At 42.6% G+C, this 27,201-nt stretch overlaps 1 protein-coding gene across 1 annotated transcript in view; it reads right to left on the reverse strand.

The window, feature by feature from the left end:
- LOC136700140 (neoverrucotoxin subunit alpha-like) overlaps window positions 1-27,201 on the reverse strand; it is a 50,273-nt gene that overhangs the window by 17,539 nt on the left and 5,533 nt on the right. Inside the window, exon 2 of the mRNA XM_066675386.1 lies at window positions 8,732-8,824. Within this exon, the coding sequence (XP_066531483.1) occupies window positions 8,732-8,824 (93 nt within the window). The remainder of the gene's footprint in view (window positions 1-8,731; window positions 8,825-27,201) is intronic.

Genomic DNA, 27,201 nt, shown 5'->3' on the forward strand with positions numbered 1-27,201 from the left:
AAGATAATCGTAATAGGAGGAGGTAGGATACTGGATGTACAAGGCAGAGTAGACAATAGTGCAAGATAATCGTATAATAACTAAATAAAGTGAACAAGTGCATACCGGTTATATTGAAAAAGTCACAGTTAGGTCTGATGAGGAGCTTAAGTGACAGTACCAATATAAACAGAACCGGTGTCAACAGTAGTGCAAATACAGAGATATGAAGCCTGGAGGCTGGTTAAAGTGGTTGAGTGCCTGCCTGATTTTCAATGTCACAGTTGGGTATTGGTGGTAATTGATGAGGTTGCTGAGTAGTGTGTGTGGGGGGCAGAAGTGGGGGGGGGGGGGGGGGCAGAAGTAGGAGAGGGGGGAGCAGGGAGAGAGTTCAGCATTCTCACAGCCTGATGGATGGAGCTATCCCTCAGTCTGCTGGTCCTAGCCCTGCGACTACGCAGTCTCCGCCCTGATGGCAGCAGGCTGAAGAAGCTGTGTAGTGGGTGGGTGGGATCACCTGCCAAGCAGAGGGCTTTTCGTAGGAGGCTGTATTAATCCTGAAGGCAGGGGAGAGAGGTTCCAATGATCTTCTCAGCAGTTCTCACAATACGCTGGAGGGTTCTGTGGCAGGATGCTGTACAGGCCCCGTACCATGCAGTGAAACAGCTAGTCAGAATACTCTCGATGGCCCCCTTGTAGAAGGTGATCATGATGGGGGTGGGAGCTCTTGCTCTTCTTAGCTTGCAGAGAAAGTAAAGCCGTTGGTGAGCCTTCTTGGCCAGTGATGCTGTGTTAATTGTCCAGGAGAGGTCCTTTGTGACATGCACACCCAGGAACTTGGTGCTGCTCACCCTCTCCACAGCAGCCCCGTTGATGGATAGAGGGGCATATTGTGTGCAAGTTCTCCTGAAGTCCACAACAATCGCCTTGGTCTTCTCAGTGTTCAGAGAGAGATTGTTGTGTTTGTGCCAAGAGGCCAGCCAGCTCACCTCGTTCCTGTAGTGTGACTCACCGTTGTTGCTGATGAGGCCTACCACAGTCGTGTCATCCGCAAACTTGATGAAGGGGTTGGAGGTGTGAGATGGAGAGCAATTGTGGGTTAGCAGAGTGAACAAAATGGGGCTCAGCACACATCCTTGGGGAGCCCCCGTGTTCAGAGTGATGGTGCTGGACGAGTTACTGCCAACCCGTACTGCCTGTGTTCTTCCAGTCAGGAAGTCAAGCAGCCAGTTACACAGTGATGTGTTCAGTCCCAGTCTGTCCAGTTTCTGAATGAGCTGTTGGGGGATGATTGTGTTGAATGCAGAACTGAAATCAATAAAAAGCATTCTGACATAGGTGTCTTTCTTGTCCAGATGAGTAAGGGCTGATTGGAGAGCAGTGGAGACAGCATCATCAGTCGAACGATTTGATCGATATGCAAACTGGTAGGGGTCCAAGGAGGGGGGTAAGGAAGACCTGATGTGTTGCATGACTAGCCGCTCTAAGCACTTCATGAGGATGGAGGTAAGTGCAACCGGGCGGTAGTCGTTGAAACAGGAGGGTGATGACTTCTTTGGGACAGGGATTATAGTGGTGGCTTTGAAGCATACAGGGACCACAGCCTGGCTCAGTGAGGTGTTGAAGATGTCGGAATACACCTCTGCAAGTTTGCCAGCACAGTCCTTCAGCACACGACCAGGTATGTTGTCCGGTCCAGGAGCTTTCAGAACGTTGATCCTGCTGAATACACTCCTCACCTTGTCTGAGGACAGTGTGAGCACCTGGTCTCCAGGTGGATTTATGTGCCGGGGTGTGGTTTAGTGCCTCAAACCGGGTGAAGAACCCATTCAGGTCGTTCAGCAGAGAGGAGGTGCTGTCACAGGTCTGTGGCGGGGGTTTGTAATCCGTAATGGACTGAATTCCCTGCCACAGGCTCTGAGTGTCTCTGCTGTCACTGAAGCGTTGGGCTATCCTCTTGGAGTGCTGCCTTTTAGCCTTTCTGATGCCACGGGACATGCTGGCCCTAGCTGTCTTCAGGCCTGCCTGGCCTCCAGCTTTGAAGGCAGCATTCCTAACCTTCAGCAGCTTCTGGACCTCACCTGTCAGCCATGGCTTCTGTTTGGCACGAATGGTGATGGACTTCAGGACAGTTACATCATCAACCCACTTGTTGATGTAAGCAGAGACAGTTTCTGTGTACTCCTGAATATCTGTGGAGTTGTTGTAAGTAGCAGCCACTTTAAACACATTCCAGTCTGGGGTGCTAAAACAGTCCTGAAGTGCCTCTGATGACCTTATCCAGTGGTCTGAAAGCTGGAATTAACATAATAGTGAGGTGATCAGAGGCGCCTAGGTGGGGGAAGGGCAGGGCTTTGTAAGCTCCTCTCCGTGTGGTGAAGACCTTGTCCAGAGTGTTGTTGCCACGTGTTGGAAAGTCTATGTGTTTATAAAGTTCAGAAAACACAGCCCTTGGGTCTGCGTGATTGAAGTCCCCAGCCAGGATGAGAAAAGCATCAGGGTGGGCTGTCTGCTGCTCACTGATGTGCTGATACCGTTCATTCAGCGCTTCACTCCTGATGTTGGTTCCACTACCGGTGAACAGTATTTGCAGACCACAACAGCGTTACGACACCAAACATCGCTAATATAAACACAGAGCCCCCCGCCACGTGTTTTACCTTCAGTGAGAACTCGGTCCGCCCGGTAGCAAGTTAGCTGCTTGAGCTGAACGGCATGGTCTGGGATGCTGTTGCTGAGCCAAGTTTCTGTGAATACGTAAACACAACAGTCTCTCATGGTCTTCTGAGGACATAGTCCAGTTTATTATCCAACGAATGTACATTGGCCAGTATCATGGTGGGGATGACTGGCTTGTGTGGGCTAGCTGCTAGCCTCGCTCTGATACCTCTGCGTTTCCCCCTCTTCTGCAGCCTCTCGCTCCGCTTGTGGTGCTTCCATTGTGGGCGAGGCGCGGCGTTGGGGGTCGGTGATGGTGCCGGTATACTGAACAAGCCGCGGATTCGCAGCTCCTCGCGGAGTTCGGGGTTAAGTTCCAAACGCGAGCTTCTGCCGACATCAAGCAGGGATTCACGGCTGTATGAGTGTTCCTGGATGTGAATGCACAGCGGAGATGTACAAAAACACTGCAACTTGCCAGACTGTAATTAAACCTAGTTACCTAAAAGACTATGAATGGTGACTGAAAAAAATATCATTAACTACTTAATTGGTTGTAATTTGTGTCAGAGTTAAATTCATGTTGAGCAGGTGACTAAGTAAAGGTTATGGTGTGTTGTGTTCCTGTATGGTGTAGTTGGTGTTTTTTTAGAGCTGTGGACATGGAAGTAAAAAGAACTGTCTACAACTGCTTGTCTGCGCATCTGTTAATGGCCAAGATATTACAATTATACTCATTCATTAAACACAGACTGATATATTTCAAGTGTTTATTTCATTTAAGTTGATGATTATAACTGACAACTAATGAAAACCCCAAATTCAGTATTAAAAAATTCAAAAGCAGCTTCACAGAATTCTAGTAAAGATTTGATTTGGGTTTGTTTTCTTTATTGCTCGAGAAACGCTTCCAAGTGAGAACTAATCAAAGTCTTGTAAACATGCTTTGGCCAACCAAGTTAGACCACATCTGAGATTAGTCCACAGATTAGAGATTATAGAACAATAGACATTTTGGTATTCATCTAGAAAGAATGTGTTACAGAGTCGTTGAATCAGCCACTCCAAGCATCTACAAACACCAGACAGCCCAGGCTGAGAACCGCCAGTGTCTCCAAGGTTACAGGAACTAATCCTTCACTACCAGAACCCCGGTAGTGAAACCCCTTTAAGAGCCCAGCGGATAAATTCTGGAGAGGCAGTCCTTCAGGTCCCCCACCACCAAGAGAACTGACCGCCCAGAACCTTCACTTCAGACCCATCTTTGAGTCTGCATGGGTTTCCTCCGGGTGACTGTCTGTGAAAAGTGTGGTGTGTTCTCCCTGTGTCTGCGTGGGTTTCCTACGGGTGCTCTGGTTTCTCTGGGTGCCACAGTCCAAAAATACACGTGGGTAGGTGGATTGATGACTCAAAAAGTGTCTATAGGTGTGAGTGTGAGTGAGTGTGTGTGTGGCTCTCTAGAGGATTGGCGCCCCCTCCAGGGTGTGTTCCTGCCTTGCGCCCAGTGATTCCAATGATACTGTCTTTAAAAATTACCTCTTGAAACATAAGAGGAAGTAGCTCTCCTGCCAAAGGAACAAAAACATTAACCCATCTTGAGAATTTAAAATCAGACAAAGGCTTTGTTCAAGAAACCCACCTCACAGAGTCAGAATCTCAGAAACACACAGTTAAATGCATTGGCCAGACTTATCACTCCACATATAAAATATGGTGTATCCATCCAAATTAGGAAATGTCCCCAATAAATCTATACTGACTGGCATCGCTGAAAAAACAACCTTACGCTGGTAAATATTTATTGTTCTCACACATTGACTCCCTGCCTTCTCTCACTCACTTTTCTCAGAAATATCAAAGTCTCTGCAGTCATCTCTCATACTCAGTGGAGTTTCTAATAGTGTTCTGAATCTACACATAAACCGCTCATCCTCAGCTCAAAGAAACACCAATAATCATTCTACAACCCTTCTTGGATTATGGACTAGATATCTGGAGGATGCAGAACCCTGGAGACAGAGTTCTCGTTCCCTCCACCATAAATACTCCTGCATAGATTACTTCTTGTTCAACAGTTCCACTGTACACAGAGTCATCAGCTCGAGAATCAATACCATCGTCATGTCACACCCTGCACCAATCAGCATCACGTTCTTAACAGATCATCAAGCTTTACTTCTTTCAATGTATCTTTACTCAGGGATAAGATTTCTTAGAGAACTTTGAACAGGAATACACAGTGTTTACTGAAACCAGTGACCACCCTGAAATCACAGCTCACAAAAGCTCTGACAAGGAGAGAAATATTTTCCTACTGTTCAAAAAAATGAAAGACAATTTTGTAAGAGAACAAAAGGATGAGGTGAAGAGACTGGACCTCCTCGAAATTTCTTAAAGAACTCTTAAAAACCAAATCTGATCATAATAATCAAATACAAAACACCAGAGAACATGCCATGCTCAAACTCAGACAACAACAATTTGAACTTTAAAATAAAACTGGGAAATAGAAATTTAGCAGATCGATTAAAATAGAATACAGAAACATTTTAGACTCTTCTGGTGAGATCAGCCAGGACCCCTCAGCTATTAATAACATATTCAGATCTTTCTACTCTAATCTCTACACTTTGATTAAGAAAATCTCAGAAGAAATTGAATGTCTCTGAGCAGTGTCTCCTGACCCAAACTATCCACAACAGCAACAGGATCAACAGACAGACCATTCTCTTCTGTAGAAATTCAAAAAGCCCTCACTCTCAAACCTAATTATATATCACCAGTTCAACAGAGTAGAGTGGCTCCTTCTCTTTGCCTGTCTCAGACATTTGGCCCATATTTTATCAACTGGATAAAACCTCTGAACCATTCACCTTCTTGTTCAATAAATAATAATAAATCAAAACCATTTCGGCTTAAAGAGGTACTTGACAAAGGCATCTTTTATCACCGTTACTGTTCTGTCTCAAACTCTGCTGCTTCAATAAGACAATGAAATAAATCACAAGTACACAGTCAAAGACTTATCAACATTAAACCAGCTTAGTGTACACGTACAGTGTTTCACTATTCATCACCAATCCCTCACTGTCCCTTCCATAGTTTGCTAAATATAGTGAAATGTCTACTCAGTGAACTGGACAAAATCAGAGCTTCTGCCTCTCAGTAAATTCAACTGTGGAGACGAGGTCCAGGACATAACCAAACATGCTGTACACTCCATACAATACCTCAGAGATAGTGTTTCACCAAATCCACAGGATTTATAGAAACTCAACTATGTCACTCTGTTGTAAGAAATAAAAAATCTAGAAATGGGGAATGAACTACCTTTATATTTAATTGGCTGAATATCAACTATTAAAACAAACATACTTCCTAAAGTTAATGATCTGTTTTCTATGACCCCTGTCACCCACCATCAGACTGTTTCTCTTCCTCTTGACAGTGCAATTACTGTGAAGGCACCAAAAACATTTCATTAAATTAACCATCCTTCAAAAGCCTAAACATGTTACATGAGGATTTGGAGCTCCAAACATTTATTATTACACACCAATATCAGAGAAGAAAACACAAATCAACCTTGATTAGACTTAAAAGAGTTATAAATACAGCCCTATATTGTGAGGTCAGTGGGATGGGACCTCCTCCAGACGACACATGACTCTGGTTTAGAACAGTAACATCTTTACTGAAAAACACAACCAGGAGCAAACAAACATGCAGCAATGTGGAAACGGAAACACACACACACACACGCACGCACACACACACACACACACACACACACACACAGAACACAAGGAGGGTAGGTGACAAACATCCCCCAAGTGTCCAACTCATGCTGCATGCTGGGAGTTCCCAGAGTGACGCCCCCTCAAACCCAGAAGTCTCCACCCTACAAACCCAGTGGCAGCGCCACACTACTTTCTACTTTGAAAGTTTGGCTGAATGAAAACAAAACACTAATTTCTCACCTTCCCATCAAACACTATTATGGGATAATCCCATGTTTTTAATAAATAACACACCTTTCATATTTTCAGCATGGAGTAGAGAGGAATAACCAGCCTGACTCTATGATGACTTGTTCATGACCTTTGATATGATCAAAGAAATATACAATATTCCAGATACTTGTCATTTTCAGAACAGGTCTGAACTGGCAATATTTTCTCCATGACCAATTCAACACTTCAGTTAATATAATATAATGGTTAATATAATATAGAACACTTCCCAGGATTCACATTACTGCTTTTAAACTGCATCATAAGAGATTTAATCACAGTCTGTTTACACTGCCCAGCTTTAACAGACCATTACTATCATGTGCTCTGATGTGTTCTCTTATACAGCAGGTCAGGTCAGAGGTCATGAACAGACAGTCATAGATTGTGGGCCTTGTTATCTCTCTAAGTTCTGCTGTAGCACTAATCTATGATCTTTCTTCATTCTCCAAACCTTTCATATTAGTACTGTGGGGTATGAGTGGGATGTGTGTGTGTATGTGTGTGTGTGAGAGAGAGAGAGAGAGAGACAGACAGGGGAGAGACTACTTACCTGGGAACACCTCTTTTGCATACATTTTTGTGAGTGTGTGTGTGTGTGTGTGTGTACTTTGTGTAAAAATCTATTCTGTCTCCTACTGTCAAACACTGATTCAGCACCAATGTAAAGGCGTTTTCTCACACTAAAGTGTGGAAATGTAGCTGATGATGTAAACACACACATATAATGATACTAACTCAGGCTCATTCTTTCTTCCAAATGTGGAGCAGGGCAAAGACTTAAAGAAACATTAAGGAGTTTGGTCTAAAATTAGTGAGGTACCTGCAAAACCAGTGCAAATAGCACTATCATCGTATGTGACACTGTTCTGATAAAAGCTGCTAATGTGTTCACAGGCATCTTTAATGATATCATTGTTGATGTGCAGCAAAGGCTTTTCTTTTTTTTCTTTTTCTTTTTCTTTTTAGCAAGGTGTTCTGACCCAAACCACAAATGTACATAGTTTGTAGCCTGTGTGGCTAGTGGGATTGATCTGTGTTTATCTGTGCTTTGTGTGACCATGTTACATCAAAATTACTATGAAGACTAGGAGTAGGAGTAGACTAGGACAAGTAAAGGAACTTGGCTTTCAGTGTGTGACAGGCTAATGTAATAATGATAATGATAATAGTAATATAATCACTATCATCATCATATTTTAAACTTATTAAGCACCTTTCAAACAAAAGTGTTCAAACAAAAGGTAGGTTTTGTGGAAGAATTTTCTTTAGGTTATTAATATTTATGTCTTGTTTAATATTCATAATTTGTTTAATAAATGTCTGATAATAAGTGTTAATGCATTAGTATACTCTCACATGTGAGGGTCTAATGAGAATATTTATCATTGGAAAATTACTGAGAACTGGGTTATACTTCTAGAGTCCAAAGAAAGAAGTAGTGTCATTTCTCTGAATACAAAAGGTAACTCTTGCTGTAAAATATTCTTTTAATTTTAAATGTTCATTAAATGTTTGCTGCTAAGAGGCTCCTAACCCTAACACATCAGTTCACATTTCACAGAGAGTCTGTCTGTGCTCAGGTCTCAAAGAGAAATAAGTAAAATCTTTTGTTAAAGGCTTTACTTTCACATGTACAGACTTCTTTTATACAAAATAGTATAGAAATGCAATTAATAAAGCAATCTAAAATAAAATAATAATGTGTAATAAAATAATATAAAAGTTCATCTTTGTATTGTTTTCTTTTATCCCATGTCTGCCACACAATATCCTGGATTCTGGATAATCTACAGCCAGAATGTGACTAATCTCCTGCTCCATTAGTGCCTCTACTGGTGAGGCAAACTAACTTTAGTGAGGCAAATTAACTCTGTAATAAACTAAACTTTTTTTTGACAACTTGTGCATGTGCCCAACGTATGCAGGTGCTGTGTTGTCATCATCTGTTAATAAAAGGTTTATTGGTCACAGCAAGAGAAATGCAGAAGAACAACAGACTGCTCTTTTACATTTCCTACTGAAACAAAGGAGAAGAAATGTGGATTTGGGAAGGAGATCATGAGGCGTGTGGTGAGTACCTGGGATTAGGTGGTCGTTCCGGGCATTGTAGAGCATGCCCAGATGCAGTGGTCTGCTGAGGGCACTGATCTGCAGGTTGGAGTCTCTCTCACCTGGAACAGCAAGAGAAAACAGAACATTTCAGAGCGGTAGTGTTATGTACCTGATGATAGTCTGTTAGTTTACAACATAACACTGAAAACACTCTATTTACACATCATTTAACTCAACAGAACGTGTAACTGAAGGGCTACGTGGAGTGTGCAGTCGGGAAGATGCTGTACAACACACAGAAAGTAAATAAAATAATCCAGTATCATGTCTTTGGTAATTCACAACAAAAAGAGAGAGACACAAAAGTAATATTTTAGTTTATAATTTATAGCAGAGACCCACTGATCAGGTCATAGTCCCCTTTACTGTTCTAACATGTGTTTAATGTAGTGACAGTGATGATACGTCTAAATAAAGGAGCACAGTTTCTCTACTTACAGTGGGATAACTGCTAGAATATATCTGTTAGACCAGCGTGCTCTTCTCTCTCCCAAACTGACTGCCTGGGTCTTCTGTCTTACACATTTGGTAGTTCTTCCTGTTCCTACACCCTCTTCACCCTCTGCTCATATGTTATATTTTGGTAGTTCAACATACTGCACGATTCATGTGGTCATCACGTGCTGATCCTGTGTTTGAGCAGATACTGTATAATCAGTAACACTTCTCTGAGAACTCAGCCTGGAGAAGACATGTTTATGTCACCTGCCTTTCTCTGTGCATTTTTTCTTTGTTTATTGCTCAATCAGACTCTCAACATTAACATATAGGTTCATATTTCACAGCAAGTCTCTCTGAGATCAGTAATGCTGCTTGAATTCTAGTAGCACCAGCCACATACAGCTGCAAGAGTCCATTTCCACAGTGCTTTCAGAGTGGGTAATGAATCAGAGCCTGATCATTCATTAGATATTAGAATGAGCAGATGGAAGCAGATCTCAGCTGGTTAATGCTGTCTTACTGCACTGAGACTGGAATATCAACTTATTCTCTCTCTCGTGGGAGGCGATCACATTTTCTTCTTCTCCACTCCTTATCTTTCCTGCTTGGCTTCTCCTGGTCTTGTCTTGTCTACCCTCAGAGACTCTCTTAACACCGCTCTTCGAATTAAAATTAGAAATGGAATTGATCAACTGGTATCTCAATGCTATTGACACCATCTTCTCAAGGAGAACCTTGGGCTTGGGGGAGCCAACCTGCCCTGATGGAACAACGCTGACTGGATATGCCATGGATGGATGGGAGAGGTGGCGCGTGGTATGTCTGGCGCCTCTTTCCATCGAGGACATTGAAGATGTATACCTATTTGGACTTACGATCGTGGGCTTTCTGCTGATTGGATTAGGCAGTGCCCTGTTTTATTGGAAAATTAAAAGAGTTGAGTCAGTTGTAAACAGTCCAAGGAAACTGACCAACATGATTGATGAGATGGGTGGAAGAGCCCTTTGCGCACAGACTGTGACTGTGAGTAGAAGCTTGGATTCCATCATGGAGCAACTAATGGCTTTGAACTCCAAGATTGAACGTTTGGAAGACCAGAGCAAAAATGGAACTTTGAATCAGAGGGACAATTAGCTCAAATTAGCTTCAGGTCTCTGATTTTAACAAACTGAATTTATCTGTTTTGGCAAACTCCCCCGGAGGAACGGTTGCTATGGAAATCTGCTGCACCCTCCCGTCTGAACTGCGGGCTCAAGGGCAAGGGATCGCTATTCCATTCTGCGGACTTTCTCACAGACTGAACCTTGCTCCCCCCACCTCCACCCATGAACACGCCCCCTACTGCTTTTTCTCCATGTCTGAAACTATCTGTGTGTACTGCTTGTGTGCTACAGGTTTTGTTTTTTTCAAGATCACACACTGTGCTTCCTTAAGGCACAGTCTGTGACCTTCTTTTTTTTACCACCACTTTCCTGATGCAATCCAGCTGTCTCCTCTAACTGTAAGATGGCACGGGCACCTGCTGCTGTCGCGTCAGTTGCACACACCTAACCCGTTTATGTGAGTGGACAGACGGAAAATCATTTCGCTGCAATATTGTACTTGTATAACTTTGTATGTGACAAATAAATTGAATCTAATATAATCTAATCTAATTATAGAGTCAGACATGAGAGCTCAGTCCCTCAGAGCTACTTTATTTTTGTTTAAACTTGTACACAGCAGAGTGTCACACTAAGTCTGGTCTCTGCCACAACTAAACACAGTATTTCCTCATGTTACATCTTCCCTTTTTCTCTTCAAACAGAAGAAAATATCTCCTTTAACACAGAGGTAAAGCAATATATTCAACAATACATTCAAGAACGACAGCTTTCTGTCCCCTCAATGTTACACCATGTCGTACACTAAGCTCATTCTGCAGATTGAGGAATGTTCTCAGCACATCACTCATGACCTGTGGCCAGCCCTACAGTATAATCTTTCCTAGGGATTATAGTGTTTGTTTCTTTCTGCTTCATCCTACATTTTTGCAGACTTTCCCCTGATATGTGCAAATGTTGGATCATGTATATGGTCTCAATTTCAGCCTCAACTGAACTCTGGTGTGCCATTCCAGTAGGTTAGTTCTTCTGAGTGTGTCTGCTAGACGAATTAAGTATCCTGGTACATATATAACACTGATGTTGTATTTCTGTAATCTTAACAACATTCTCTGTAATTGTTTTGATGCAATACACAGAGCCTTTCTCATAATGGTGAAGCACAATGAATGAGGTTTAAGTATCTCCACTTTCCCCCACCCCCACCCATCTTAAGATTGTAGTCAAAATAGCTTTATATATGGCACAAGGTCTCCAGGGGCAAGAAAGGAATTCGGCTTCAAAAGCTCCAAATAAATATAAATTTATTAAATAAAAAATAAATAAAGTTTCATAAATGAAACTTTACCCTCTGAAATTGCTTTGTAAAGATCCAATATATTTTAATTCCCATTGGTTTATAAAAGAATTTCCAAGTTCATCAGATGGTATACGCTGGTGTAAAATTAATTCTTGGACAATCAAAAATGGAATCATAATACTATATATATATATATATATATATAATTGCAATGTTTGTATATATTTATTATTACATCTGTTTATCACTACCAGTATTACTACATCTGCCTTTTTCCCAAAAATTTGAATAATCATGTGCAATAATTTAAATGCCTGATCTCTGTTTATGTGCATGGGTATATATGTTTGTACGTATGTATGTTTTTAAGTCTTTATTTCAGTACTCTATTGTTTATTGTGTTACTGTTTTTTTTTCCATTCCATTCTATTTTTTCCATTTTTTTCCATTTTGTCCAATGCTCAAGATTGTGTACTGCTGTAACAAGTGAATTTCCCCGATGTGGGATCAATAAAGTCAAAGTCAAAGTCATAACTATGTGATTAAAAGGACTTATAACAGCTGTCTGTTATATTTTATGTGTGTGTGCCATGTGGTTAAGAATTGTGTAAATCAGTTTACCTGGATGATATTACTTCCTGTTAATATATAATCTTTATACTGCCTTCTAGTTAATCTCTCTCAAATGAAATCAACTTGCTCTATCTTGAATTAACTGAGCTCATGTGAGAAACTCATGTGTAGGAGGATTGTGTTGGTAATATTGTAGGTCGTAATTGCAAAGGCATGATTCAGAGATGTAACAATCTTGGACATTCACTCAGACAGAAGACCAAGTTTTTGTCTTGTCAAATGTTACACATTGTATGTAATGTCATCACTACAGGGAGGTTCCATTCTGTAAACACACTAGAAACCTCCAATCAGATTTAAGAACCAGAGATTCTCCTCCCTCAGTCCATCAGGACCAAACAGGCATGCCCAGAAAAACAAACCATTACTGGATGTTGTAATGTTAAGGTGCTGGTTAATTTGTGATTCTGGACATCAGAGTCTTCAGAATGACCAAAAACAAACCACTACTGGGTGTTAATGGTAAAGTACTGGTTAATCTGTGATTCTGGACATCAGAGTCTTCAGAATGACCAAAGACAAACCATTACTGGGTGTTAATGGTAAAGTACTGGTTAATCTGTGATTCTGGACATCAGAGTGTTCAGAGACTTCATAGTGACCAAAGACAAACCGTTACTGGGTGTTAATGGTAAGATGCTGGTTAATCTGTGATTCTGGACATCAGAGTCTTCAGAGTCTTCAGAATGACCAAAGACAAACCGTTACTGGGTGTTAATGGTAAGGTGCTGGTTAATTTATGATTCTGGACATCAGAGTCTCCACAGTCTTCAGAGTGACCAAAGACAAACCATTACTGGGTGTTAATATTAAGATGCTGGTTAATCTGTGATTCTGGACATCAGTGTCTTCAGAATGACCAAAGACAAACCATTACTGGGTGTTAATGGTAAGGTGCTGGTTAATCTGTGATTCTGGACATCAGAGTCTCCACAGTCTTCAGAGTGACCAAAGACAAACCATTACTGGGTGTTAATGGTAAGGTGCTGGTTAGTCTGTGATTCTGGACATCAGAGTCTTCAGAATGACCAATGACCCCTTTGAAGGGGCGGAGTTAAAACTAAGGAGGGAAATTCAAAACGCCCCCAAAACAGAGGAAGCCTAATTCCCTCTTGTGGTTAAAGTGTGTGATTGCAGGGAAATCACTTCATAACTAGCATCTATTGAAGCGTGTCCTCCCGTGCTCCTCCTTGTGGTCAAGTGTGGTGTTACCCTTGACGTTTGATTCCCGTACACCCTCTAGTGGTTGGGAGTTTGACCGCCGAGGCAACCTTAAGTGTTTAGCAGCCCTCTGGTGCTTAAAAGCTGTCATTACAAATGAAATCCTTTTAATGTAACTTAGTGTTCGAAATCTGTGTTCCCATTTTAGATTGTTTCTAGTTAACGCCCTCTAGTGTTAAAACTTCCCGCTACGGTGGAAATTCCCATTCGTGTTACATTGCGTCTGCTTGTGCTGTGTTTATTAGAATTCCCACCAGCGCCGACTGGTGTTCATTGCTACTATTGCATTATAAACTTGCTTGTCACCCTCTGGTGTCTCGGTCTGGTATTACAATTTAAGTTCAACCCCAATACTGAAAACTTGCTGTTGCCATTCAGATTTACTTTCAGTGCCCTCTAGTGGAGAAACTTGCTATCGCAATTGAAATTGTCTGATCATTTCCCACTCACAAGACCTGGTATTACAGTTCTAGTGGCTGTCTCTAAACTCTGCATATCTGAATAACTGCGATTGAAGGTTTGGAAACACAGTAAGCTGATACAGCTATAACATGGAATCATTGGGCGCAAGGCGGGAATACACCCTGGAGGGGGCGCCAGTCCTTCACAGGGAAACACAGACACACACACACATTCGCTCACACACTCACACCTACGGACACTTTTAAGTTGCCAATCCACCTACCAACGTGTGTTTTTGGACTGTGGGAGGAAACCGGAGCACCCGGAGGAAACCCACGCGGACACGGGGAGAACACACCAACTCCTCACAGACAGTCACCCGGAGCGGGAATCAAACCCACAACCTCCAGGTCCCTGGAGCTGTGTGACTGCGACACTACCTGCTGCTCCACCGTGCCGCCCCTTTTTAATGTTCGTTATTTTTAATAATTCCTTAATTTGGAAAATTTCTTTTGCTTTTATAATTCTTTAATATAAAATTTTTATTTAGTTTAATCATTTTTTAATTTGAATTCTTTATTAATTATTTAATTTGAATTTTTTTTCAATTTTTAATAATTCTTTAATTATGGAAAAAAAAAAAATATATATATATATATATATTTTTTTTTTTATTTCCCTTTCCTGCTCACTTGCGTATAGCCCTACACTCTCCTGGTTTCTCATACAAGGACCTGGACAAAATCGCATGTACCTGAAAGATATTGATTTCTACCTACAGCGGTTCCCCGGGATCACAGTAGATGACAAACTATATGTGATTAAACTGACCTCCAGCCGAGACGTCAGTAACTTCATTGAACGTCAGCCAGACTATGTGAAAGCGCGATATGATGTGCTTTGCCAAGCATTGGAGGAAGAATTCTACAATTACCTGTCACAGACAGGACTGGCCGGTGCTTTGAATGTAAAACAGCAACGCCAGGAATCCCCTCAGCATTATTATAACAGACTCAGACAGGCATATTTCGGACCTAGAAATGACTCCGGAATGGAGGAAGAGTTACATTTTAAATCATTATTTATCCAAAACCTCCATCCCCACACTAGTCATCAGCTGGGAGTCTCAGCTTGCCCTCGCACCCTGTCTAGCAGACAGCTGGGTGACTTAACACTCAGAGGTTTCCTAAAATCACAACAAAATACAAACAAACGGCCCGAAACACCCCAAGTCTTAAATGTCGACTCCAACTCCCCACATTTAGAGTTGGAGGGTGCCACCCAGGCCGATCCACAAAGATCCACCCGGGACCCTTCACCCACTCTGTGGTCCAGTGAGGGCCCGAAATCTCCTCCGCCATCACACCACTACAAACGCTATCCTCCTCACAGGCCAGACAGAAATCGCGGCAAATATTTCTGGAACCCTCGGGACAGGGCTGGGTATGGTCGTGACTATTACCCTGCAGAAAAAGGCGGTGCGGGCCGTGGAAAACCAGCATATCCCCGTAAGGGATATGAGTGAACAGCTGAGAACCAGCCTTCTGATTCTAATAAAGAAAAGAAGGAAAAATACTGGTATCAAAATAAAGAAAATCATGCCAAAGACAAGTTTAAAGGGAAGGAATTTAACTCTAAGGAGTTAGAGGACATCCGCCGAATGCTTGCAATGATTTGCAAAGAGAAAAAGAAAAAACTTGACGTTCTTTCTATTACCTCTGTGCGGTCTGACCCAGAGCCATCCTCTAACACCCCAGAAATGGTAGAGAGTTATGTAGGAGAGGTGACAAGCGAAGCTCCGTCTTCTAGTGTACCGTGCAATCTCCTTGTGACCCAGGCAAGCGCTGAAGACCAAATGGTACAGGGGGGTGACTCACAAACACCCTCCAGTGCTGTCTTGGTTGTTCAGTTAGACGGTAAGGAAGGTTTAACGCCAGACGTCCCTTCGGTCATTGAAGGCAACACACCCGTCCAACAATTCATGGGACACTTAACTGAGAAAGGAGTTGCACGCAAATTCTATTTGTCCACCATTGTGGAGAGAAGGCTAGTACATGAGGCCCTGCTGGACACTGCATCAGATGTCACCCTTATGTCTTCCTCCTTGTTCCACCAGGTTCGAGCCATCGCGCGGCGTGAAAATCGTGAGACACAGCTCCAAAACTGTTCTCTTAAGATTCAGCCGTACTCACATGCAGGCCTCACGATGCAATCTATGGCACTAATACACACACTTAGCCATTGGACCAATGACGTTAGTGCACCCAGTTCATGTGTGTCCTCTTGAAACAATTCCCTTCCTCATCGGCAAAGATCTCCTTAATGGCTTCGAACCACTGATTGACTTCAAAAGGTCCAAAATCTGGGCACAAGTGCGTGAGCCTTTGCCCATCTGCACCCCACACCACCTGGAAGCTCAGTGTTGCCGCCTTGAAATCCGGCCTGAATCAATAGGAGATCCACCAAGTCAGATCCCTCACTTTGAGGAAGAGGAAACTGAGCCCATGGTGGCCACACCAGAGACCGCAGTCTCTTCCTGGCCCCCTAATGCCATGTTAAAACAGTGGAACACATTTCAGTGCACTTTCACTAAGCCTTCCACAACAGACACTCCCGGCCTTCCCATCGTGAACCGCCTCACAATGCAGGACCATCATGTTGACAATGTCGTTCTGGCTCTGTGGACTGACAAGTCCGCCATAAGCCAAACCCTCTTTGAGACCCTGCGCCTCACTCAACCAAATATTCCTTTGGTGAGCAGTCCTTGTCGCTTTCCTCTCGACCAGACATCAAAAGTAATGTCACCCACTGATGGAATTTGTGCTCTAACCATCCAGTGGAACAAAAGGGTACTCACCCATTATTTCTTGGTCGTCCCTAACTTGCCACATGACACTTACATTGGAAGTGACTTCTTGGTGTGCCTTGATGTCCACATAGACCCTCAATAATGTGCTGTGGTCCTTGACTGATGTTTCGACAGAAACCTGGTCCTCAGATCCCAGCAACCTAGGCTCAGGACAAACTATTCCTGAGGTATGTCAGCTTACTAACCAAGGTTCCCTTGTGGTACTCGCGAACACTGCAAATGTACCCATCCGCTTGGTCATGTGACCTGGCCAACACTTAAGCCACACTCATGGCTTTTCCAACCGTCACCTCAGTTCTTTGAACTAGGTCTCACCCTAGAAGCCACACCTTTGGTGGAAACACGAGCAAGATCCACCTATCTGTTCGTACGAAATGAAACCACTCAACCCTTGACAATTCCTCATTCATTTCCTCTGGGTTGGTTGGTAAGTACGAAATTCCATGACTTCGTGTTGCGAATCCCTATTATAGGACCAATGCCTGAATCCCTGCTTCTTGATCATCCAGAATCCAAGGTGTTCTATACTCAACCGACACGAGCCGTTGCTCTCTTCTCGGCTCTGGACATGGGTAAAGATGCCATTTGCAGAATAGGTCTTGCCGATGATGATCAAATGACCATCATGGTCCTTTCTTTAGATTCATCTCTGGAATCCTTCTGGGAACCATATCTTCTCCTAGAAACGGGAGAAGACACTTTGAATCCACGCACTTCAAAAGAACTATCTGACTCTGAATTTATGATTCAAGTCGAACAAGTTCTAAAGGAGGCAGATGCCCTCCAAAGCGAAGAAGAATGTGAGAAACCCTGTGAAGTGCTTCTTAAATACCAAAAATCTTTTGCCAAAGATTCAACGGACTGTGGTCTCACTGACATTCACTCAGTGCGCATTCCCACTCGTCCAGGAGCACCACCCACATTTGTCCGCCAATGCAAAATTCCGTTGGCATCCTATGGACCGGTACAAGAAATCATTGATGACTTGCTGGAAAAGGGCATAATTCGACCCTGCAATAGCACGTACTCTGCACCATTATGGCCTGTCATAAAACCCAATGATAAATGGCGCCTGACCATTGACTACCGGAAAGTAAATCAACAGGTTCCATTGTCTCGGTGGCCGATGACACAATTAGAGCAAGAACTTCCCTCGGTCCAAAACGCTAAATACTTTTCCACCATCGATGTAGCCTCTGGATTCTGGACCATCCCGGTGCAAGCAGAAGACCAACACAAGCTAGCTTTCACCTTCTCGAACCGACAGTATACATTCACTCTGTGCCCCTTTGGGTATGCCAACTCTCCAGCGGAGTTCAACATTTTCCTAAAAAAAGCATGCCCTGATGCCCGCGAGCGAGGCACCCTCATATGTGGATGACATACTCATGCGTAACCACTCCCTACAGGCACACATTTACGAGATTGATCATGTTTTTGACCAGCTCACAACCGCAGGTGCGAAAATATCACTCTCCAAATGTCAGTGGTGCAGAACAAAGGTGAATTACGTCGGTTTGCTCATAAGCACTGATGGTGTTGAACCACAAGTGAGTCGAGTGCAAGGAGTAACAGACCTCGCAGCACCCACCAGTCTTAAGGAACTCTGTAGTTTCTTAGGAGTATGCAACTACTCACGCCAGTTCATAGAAAACTATGAGGACCTAGCCCGTCCACTTTATGACCTACTAAAAAAGGATACTCTATTCACCTGGGGCGAAGCCCAGGAACAAGCCATGCAGGCACTGAAATCGAAATTGTGCACAGCCCCATGCCTTGCCTACCCTGACAGTAGCAAAAAAATCTACCTAGAAGTGGGGTTCACTGACCACTGTCTCAGCTCTGGTCTGTATCAATTACATGACAAAGACAAACGTGTCATAGCCTATGCTAGTAAAACTATGCTGGCTGCTGAACACAAATATAGTGACTGCGAAAAAGCACTACTAGCAGCAGTGTGGGCAGTCAAACATTTCTCCAACTACCTAGGCGGTCAGAAGGTGATTGTTGAAACTCAGCATCGGCCAGTCACTTTCCTGAACAGCCAACGAATTTGAGAGGGGGTAGTAACTAACGCTCGAGTAGCCTCCTGGCTAATGGCTCTCCAAAGCTTTGACTTGGAGGCACGTTACGCACAAAACTACTAGAGCCCTCTAGACACAGGCCTTGCCTCCTGCAGGCGATGCCAAGGAGACATTCCTTCCCAAGTGCCACAAACTCCAGAAACCCTCATACCTACCATGGCTAACCAGCACTCTTTTGACCCTAACACATGCAAAGACCTTGTCACTGCATATGTAGATGGTTGTTCATTCCGCTGAGAACACACCCTAATAGCAGGGGTGGGTATTGTTGGAATAAACAGGTGGCCTCACGAACCCCTAAGGTTCAAATTGGGTGCTCAGTCCTCTCAATATGCTGAAATAGCAGGAATTCTCATCACAATTCAGTCTGTGGTCCAGAAAAGCGTAAAAACGTTGGTGATCTGCACAGACTGCAACTATGCGTGCCTAAGCTTCACATGCCACTTGAAACTGTGGAAAACCAACAACTACACCACATCAAACAAAAAGCCAGTCCAACATCAGAAGAACAGAGCAAAAATCTGCGGGACCCATCGGCTGTGATCATAACCATAAGAAATAGAAAAGTAAGCTAAATTCCTCATTTTCAGAGCTGAGAGCGAATTAAATTTCTTGGTAAAATTATAACCTAATTAAATCATTTAGCAACACCTCATTCACAAGTCATATAGCCTAGCCAATTACTAAATTCGAACTGGTTTCACCTGCGTTGATTCCATGAGATTTTGAAGATTGTGCTATGTTTATCAACCTATTATCTTTCCTTTTAATAAAGTGTTTCCATTATTTGAAATAATACAGTGTGTGGAGTTTGTTCCTTGAGAGTCAGAAAATCCTGAAGAACTCACGTAGTGGTGACAGTATTTCCCTCTCTAATTAATTGTTAATATTTTTGTCATTTAAGTCAGTAATAATAATAATAATTATTATAAGTTATAATCACCATTAGCGTGAGATTGACAGGCGGATCGGTGCAGCATCAGCAGTAATGCGGGCTCTGTACCGGTCCGTTGTGGTGAAGAGAGAGCTGAGCAGAAAAGCAAAGCTCTCGATTTACCGTTCAATCTACGTCCCAACCCTCACCTATGGTCACGAGCTTTGGGTAGTGACCGAAAGAACGAGATCGCGGGTACAAGCGGCTGAAATGAGTTTTCTCCGCAGGGTGTCTGGACTCTCCCTTAGAGACAGGGTTAGGAGCTCGGACATCCGGGAGAGACTCGGAGTGGAGCCGCTGCTCCTCCACGTCGAGAGGAGCCAGTTGAGGTGGTTCGGGCATCTGGTTCGGATGCCTCCTGGACGCCTTCCTGGAGAGGTGATCTGGGCATGTCCAACGGGGAGGAGGCCCCGGGGCAGACCAAGAACACGCTGGAGAGACTACATGTCTCGACTGGCCTGGGAACGCCTCGGTATACCCCCGGAGGAGCTGGAGTCGGTGGCTGGGGAGAGGGAGGTCTGGGTTTCTTTGCTCCGACTGCTTCCCCCGCGACCCGGACCCGGATAAGCGGTGGATAATGGATGGAATGGATGGATAATCACCATTAAGCATAACCAGCTCAAACACTGTTACTCCGCTACACTGGACATCAGAGTCTTCAGAATGACCAAAAACAAACCACTGCTGGGTGTTAATGTTATGGTGCTGGTTAATCTGTGATTCTGGACATCAGGGTCTTCAGAGTCTTCAGAATGACCAAAGACAAACCATTACTGGGTGTTAATGGTAAGGTGCTGGTTAGTCTGTGATTCTGAATATCTGAGTCTTCTGTGTCTTCAGAATGACCAAAGACAAACCATTACTGGGTGTTAATGGAAAGGTGCTGGTTAATCTGTGATTCTGGACATCAGAGTCTTCAGAGTCTTCAGAATGACCAAAGAGAAACCATTACTGGGTGTTAATGGTAAGGTGCTGGTTAATCTGTGATTCTGGACATCAGGGTCTTCAGAGTCTTCAGAGTGACCAAAGACAAACCATTACTGGGTGTTAATGGGAAGGTGCTGGTTAGTCTGTGATTCTGAACATCAGAGTCTTCAGTGTCTTCAGAATGACCAAAGACAAACCATTACTGGGTGTTAATGGTAAGGTGCTGGTTAATCTGTGATTCTGGACATCAGAGTCTTCAGAATGACCAAAGATAAACCATTACTGGGTGTTAATGGAAAGGTGCTGGTTAATCTGTGATTCTGAACATCAGAGTCTTCAGAGTCTTCAGAATGACCAAAGACAAGCCATTGCTGGGTGTTAATTGTAAGGTGCTGGTTAATCTGTGATTCTGGACATCAGAGTTTTCAGAGTCTTCAGAATGACCAAAGAGAAACCATTACTGGGTGTTAATGGTAAGGTGCTGGTTAATCTGTGATTCTGGACATCAGGGTCTTCAGAGTCTTCAGAGTGACCAAAGACAAACCATTACTGGGTGTTAATGGGAAGGTGCTGGTTAGTCTGTGATTCTGAACATCAGAGTCTTCAGTGTCTTCAGAATGACCAAAGAGAAACCATTACTGGGTGTTAATGGTAAGGTGCTGGTTAATCTGTGATTCTGGACATCAGAGTCTTCAGAATGACCAAAGACAAGCCATTGCTGGGTGTTAATTGTAAGGTGCTGGTTAATCTGTGATTCTGGACATCAGAGTTTTCAGAGTCTTCAGAATGACCAAAGACAAACCATTACTGGGTGTTAATGGTAAGGTGCTGGTTAATTTATGATTCTGGACATCAGAGTCTTCAGAGTGACCAAAGACAAACCATTACTGGGTGTTAATGGTAAGGTGCTGGTTAATCTGTGATTCTGGACATCAGAGTCTTCAGAATGACCAAAGACAAACCATTACTGGGTGTTAATGGTAAGGTGCTGGTTAATTGGTGATTCTGGACATCAGAGTCTTCAGAATAACCAAAAACAAACCATTACTGGGTGTTAATGTTAAGGTGCTGGTTAATCTGTGATTCTGGACATCAGAGTCTTCAGAGTCCTCAGAATGACCAAAAACAAACCATTAATAATTTAGGGCATGATTCTCACTTCTCACACAAGTCCTTATTTACATGCCTCCAGTTAGACACAGTTCATTTGTGTAAACCATGCCCCCTCTGACACACAATGTAATAAATATCATAGACACATTGTACTTTTAAAAGTACATTAATAGGATGGATTCCATATAACCACAGTAAAATCAGCATCTACATGAAGATATATTTTGCAGGAGGTAGATATAGTCGTCTTGCTTGGCTTATAGATAATATATTGTCATTAACTTTTTTTTATTATTGTCTAATTGACCTCAAATAAAGACTCATGTAGTGACACTGGATTCATCTCACAGAAACCAACACACTTCTTTTGTTTGTTATTTCACTGTTCCTTTTCTTCCATTGTTTGATCCCCTCACAGCAGAAGATCTTAAGGCTTTCTTTATTACCCCACAAGGAATCACCAGGGAACCATAAAACTCAGCCACACTGGCTCGTGACATACATGATACTGAATATCTGCTGACACCCACATGTAATCTTTCTGCTTACAGTGTTAAAGAAACATAAGGAGCTTTCATAGTAAAAAGAAGAAAAAAAAAGAAAAGCACATCAGAGGGTCTACAGACCCCCTCGACTAATTGTTCCATAGGGAATAGACAAGCTTAGCTTTGATCCAGGGATTGTAAAGCCCTAGGATCACTAGTACTTGAGTCTCCAATCCACCTACCAACGTGTGTTTTTGGACCGTGGGAGGAAACCCACGCGGACATGGAGAGAACACACCAAAGTCCTCACAGACACCCAGACAGCGAGCATATATCAGTCCACTGGCATAAAAAGGCTGGCACACCACTGACTGTAGACCACTGCTGGTCCACCATTGGACCACTCAGATTACTGTCCTGTATGGGATATAACTCATTTATAATCTCCTCAAACAGATTTTACATTCACAGAGACTTTTATTCTGGAAAACACACTAATACACTAATATTACCAACATCTCTGAGAGATATAATAATGAGTATGAGCCTGATAGAAAATGATTAAATGTTGAAAATGTTGACACTGTGCTGATTTAAATTATTTACTAATCTTATTTATAAAGAATAACAAAAATAACCTAATGAAGGACAAAAATGTAAATTGGACTGTGAATGGAAAAGTGCTAAAATTTTGTCTAAAATTCTGTTTAATCAGCAGTGGTCCGTCCAGAAAACGCTGTGTAAAACACTAGTGGTCCTCCAACTTTGCACTCATTGGGTCAACAGTTGTCCGCCGTCTCCTTGCTCTCAGGGCAGTCACCCGGAGTGGGACTCAAACCCACAACCTCCAGGTCCCTGGAGCTGTGTGACAGCAATACTAAATGCTGCACCACCCTCCATATTATCTCCAAACCAAGGAGGGTGATGCCTGATTGGATACATCCCTGCCCTAAACCCCACCTACCAAGTGCAAAATATAAAATTTCTACAAAGCCAAAAGAACTAGATTAAAAGTTTTTTTTGCTTTCAGAAGTGTTTGTTGAAGTTTTTTATGGAGATTTTTTTGCAAATAAGTTTTCTCATTTTTCCATATTTGTTTGTTTTCATTTAAGTTCTGTAACTATCTTGCGGCAAGTCTGGAGTTCCCAGAGAAGATTTAGTACTAACTAGAAGCCAAATGTGTTGCAGTGAGATAGGTAACACACCATACACAATACTTTGGGGCTCTTTATTTGCTTGTCACTTAAACAAAAAGTAATATTCTTGTTTTGCTTGCTTATTTCCTTTCTAACTACTGTATTTAAGTACAGTTGGGTATTTATCACAACCTCATAGAGCACACTTTAACTTGAAAAATACAGTACAAATAATTAAAGTGCAAAATGACTGGCAAAATAAATACGGCAATGATTTACGACTGTAAAACAAAGAAATACAAAACAGTGAAAAGAACCAAACCATAAAATTAGAGCCTCAAAAAAATGTACAGAGGAAACAAAACAGACACTCATATCTTGGCTATATCAGAGCCTTTTCCCCAGTTGAACTGCTCACAACTGCTTACACATAGCCCTACATTTAGCAGGAGGGCTATTCCACCTTCCACATTCCACCCAACTACACAAAGAACGATCCCAACGTCTTTATTTTATTTGAGTTACAAAGTCTCCAAGATTTAAAGAACAGCTGCAAATCATTAACAACTGAATTGAACACCAAAACTCCATTGTCCTGTGTGCTTCATTCCTTTTACTGTGTAGTCCATTACTGGCATTTGTTTAAGTTTGTTGATAGAATTGGAAAGTCTTTTGCCGATGGCCAACGCTCCTAATCTGAGGCATCTGTCTAGACCAGTCTGGCGGTCAGTCAAATCCTCCTCTGCCAGCTGATCAGCAACGTATGCCATAGCTCCTGGACATTCTACTGGGTCAGGCTGAAATGCAATCTGAATAACACCAGAACGACAGGCAGTTTGCTCCTTTATGTGCTTGGTGTGGGTGCCTCAGTTTCTGATTATTTTAGAAACACTATAAATTCTACTTTACCGTGTCAAGCCGAAGTGTTAATGTTTGGTAGCTATTTTAATTTTCTATTATTTTATCCCCTCATATAAATTCAGTTAACATTGTTACGACCCAGTCTAGGGTTGAGCCGTAACAGAATGAGGTGTGTGTTAGAATTAATGTATGGGAAAATTACTGAAACAGAGATGAGAATGCATTCAATGTGGAAACATTGAACTGCACCCTGTGACTCTGGGTGATATGCACTAGATACCTGATGTTTAATGTTAAGCTCTTTCATTACTTGAGAAAATAGCAGAGACATGAAATTGGAACCCTGGTCAGACTGTATAACCTTAGGTAAACCAAATGTGATACAAAACTTAACCAAAGCAATAACTTTTGAATGTAAAGATCGGATGGGAATAGCTTCTGGAAATTTAGTATCAGCACACATTAAAGTAAGTTAATGACTGTTGCCTGAGCAAGTTTTTGGCAAAGGGCCCACACAGTCAATCAGCAGACGTTGGAACGGTTCACATGTCATCTGTATGGGGTGAAGTGGGGCAGGCTGAATAATCTGGTTAGGTTTCCCCACGAGCTGACATGTATGGCAGGTGCGACAAAACTGGGTTACATCTGACTTTACCGTGGGGCAAAAGGAATACCTAAGGACATGCTGGTACATTTTTCGAATGCTGAGATGTCCAGAGCAGCAATGGTCATGAGCCAGAGACAAAGATTGGGATTTAAAGGGCTGGGGAACATCTACACATCAGCGCAATGCTCCAACGAAGAAGGGGGAGACAATTTTCTCATTAAGAAATCTTTGTCAACATAAAAGGGACTAAAGGGCATATCAGGACAAACATCAAGTGCAGAATCAAAACAGTGTTTTATTGTGGGATCTGACTTCTGAGGACAGTATGTGTAATTTGCGTATCTGTGTAATTAATGTTACAAATATCTGTCCCTTTTTATCAATAATAGGAAGAGAAGTATCACAAAATGGATTGTCTTTATTTAAAAAGGAGTCTGATAACCCTACTACATCTGCAAATGTTCTCTTTTGAGCCCGAGTGAGAACACAGGATAGAAAAATAGATGAATCCTCTGCAGCAGAGAGGGGTTCAGAAACCACCTCAGATAGTGTAAACAACTTATCACCAGCCAGGTCATTACCTAAAATAAACGATACTCAATTTACTGGAAGTTGTGAACAAACTGCAACTTTAACTACAGCCGAAAACTCAGGCGTTACCAAATAAACTCTATGGAGCAGCACACGGACAACTCCTAGCTCAATTTCTTGGATTTAAACATCACTACCACTAGAGCCAGAAAAAGGTAAAAAGCTGTCTAAAATAAGAGACTGTGCAGCACCAGTGTCTCTTAAATTCTGAATAGACTCTTAATCTCCCGTATCGCTAAGTGAAACAAACCCAGAAAATGTAAACAGATTAAACAGTGTCTCTACCGAGGGCTGTTCAAACGAACTGTCACTATCAGGGGTCTTATGCAATGAACTAACAGTGTTAACTTTCTTTGGAGCTAAAGTGCAGGCTATTTTACGTTTAAAAATGGGACAAGCAGCAGTTAAATGACCAACAGCATGGCAATAGAAACATTCTCTATTTTCAGAAACAGAGACATTAGACTGAGAGGAACTATCCACAGGTTGTGAAGTGGGGGTGCGGCGAGACATGTCACGCTTAGAACTCAGAAAGAAAGTTGTTGATTATGTGTGAGAATTAATTCATCAGATAAAGTAGCTGCAACAGACAGATTGGTGACTTTTTGTTCATTGAGGTATACCTCAATTTCATCCGGAAGATTGTTTTAAAAATCTTCCAGGAGCACCAACTCCTTAAGCTGCTCGAATGTCGTGACATTACTAGCTGCACACCATCTATCAAACAACAGAGACTTCTCTCTGGCAAATTCTACATACGTTTGACTGGCGGTTTTTTTAAGACATCTGAAATTCTGCCTGTAGACTTCTGGAACTAACTCATATGCCTGAAGAATAGTACTTTTCACGACGTCATAATCCAAGCTCTGCTCCAGCAACAGAGACGAACAGAGCCTTGCCCACTAACTTGCACTGAAGCAGCAGAGACCACAAGCCTTTAGGCCAACTAAGAGTGGTAGCGATCTGCTCAAAAATCGGAAAATAGCTCCCTAAGCCAAATGGCCAAGCGTGGATCCAACCCAGGAGACAGGGAAACACCGGGATCTATGCGCGACAGATACTGGACTTAAAGCAACACCCGGAGAACCCCCCTCTCAGGCAAAATTCCCCTGCTAACTAACTGGGTCTCCCAGACCTCCTTAATCTCCCATTAGGAGCAGAGCGAGGGACACTAACAGAAAAACAAAATCCGCTATTAAAAGCAGATTGACTACCTGGCACAAATCAAACACCTCCAAAGTGGGGCAGCGAGCAAATCTTCACCCCCCCATAAAAAGAAGACCACCAGCCAGAAAAAATACAAAAAACAACCAGAAAAAGAAAAGAGGACGAGCCCCAAAATTCTGTTACAACCCAGTCTATGTGTTACATGTAACAATTTTGTGCATGTGTTTGTTATCTTGTTTTCTTTCCTGGTTTTTTCTTTTTCTCTCTCTTTCCCTTATTCACATAGGTAGACTGGACTGTCACTCTTCATGGACCTGGCAACCCTTCCAGCTCCAGCCAATCCCAACCAGCCACAACAGCTTACTGCTCCTAAAAGGGTGGGGCTTAAAAGTTTTAAGCTGCACCAGGAAGTCAGAAAGCCAACCATCTTTGGGCTCACTTTTTTGGTTGGCCATTTTTTGACTCTGTCTGGTTGTATGGTCTTGTGTGTTGGACTGTCTTAAAACTAGTTTAATTATGTCTACCCTTTGTTGTTTTGTTTTGCCTTGGGGTATTGATATTG

The sequence above is a fragment of the Hoplias malabaricus genome, chromosome 6 (genome assembly GCF_029633855.1).
Source record: "Hoplias malabaricus isolate fHopMal1 chromosome 6, fHopMal1.hap1, whole genome shotgun sequence".
NCBI classification, from domain to species: Eukaryota; Metazoa; Chordata; class Actinopteri; order Characiformes; family Erythrinidae; genus Hoplias; species Hoplias malabaricus.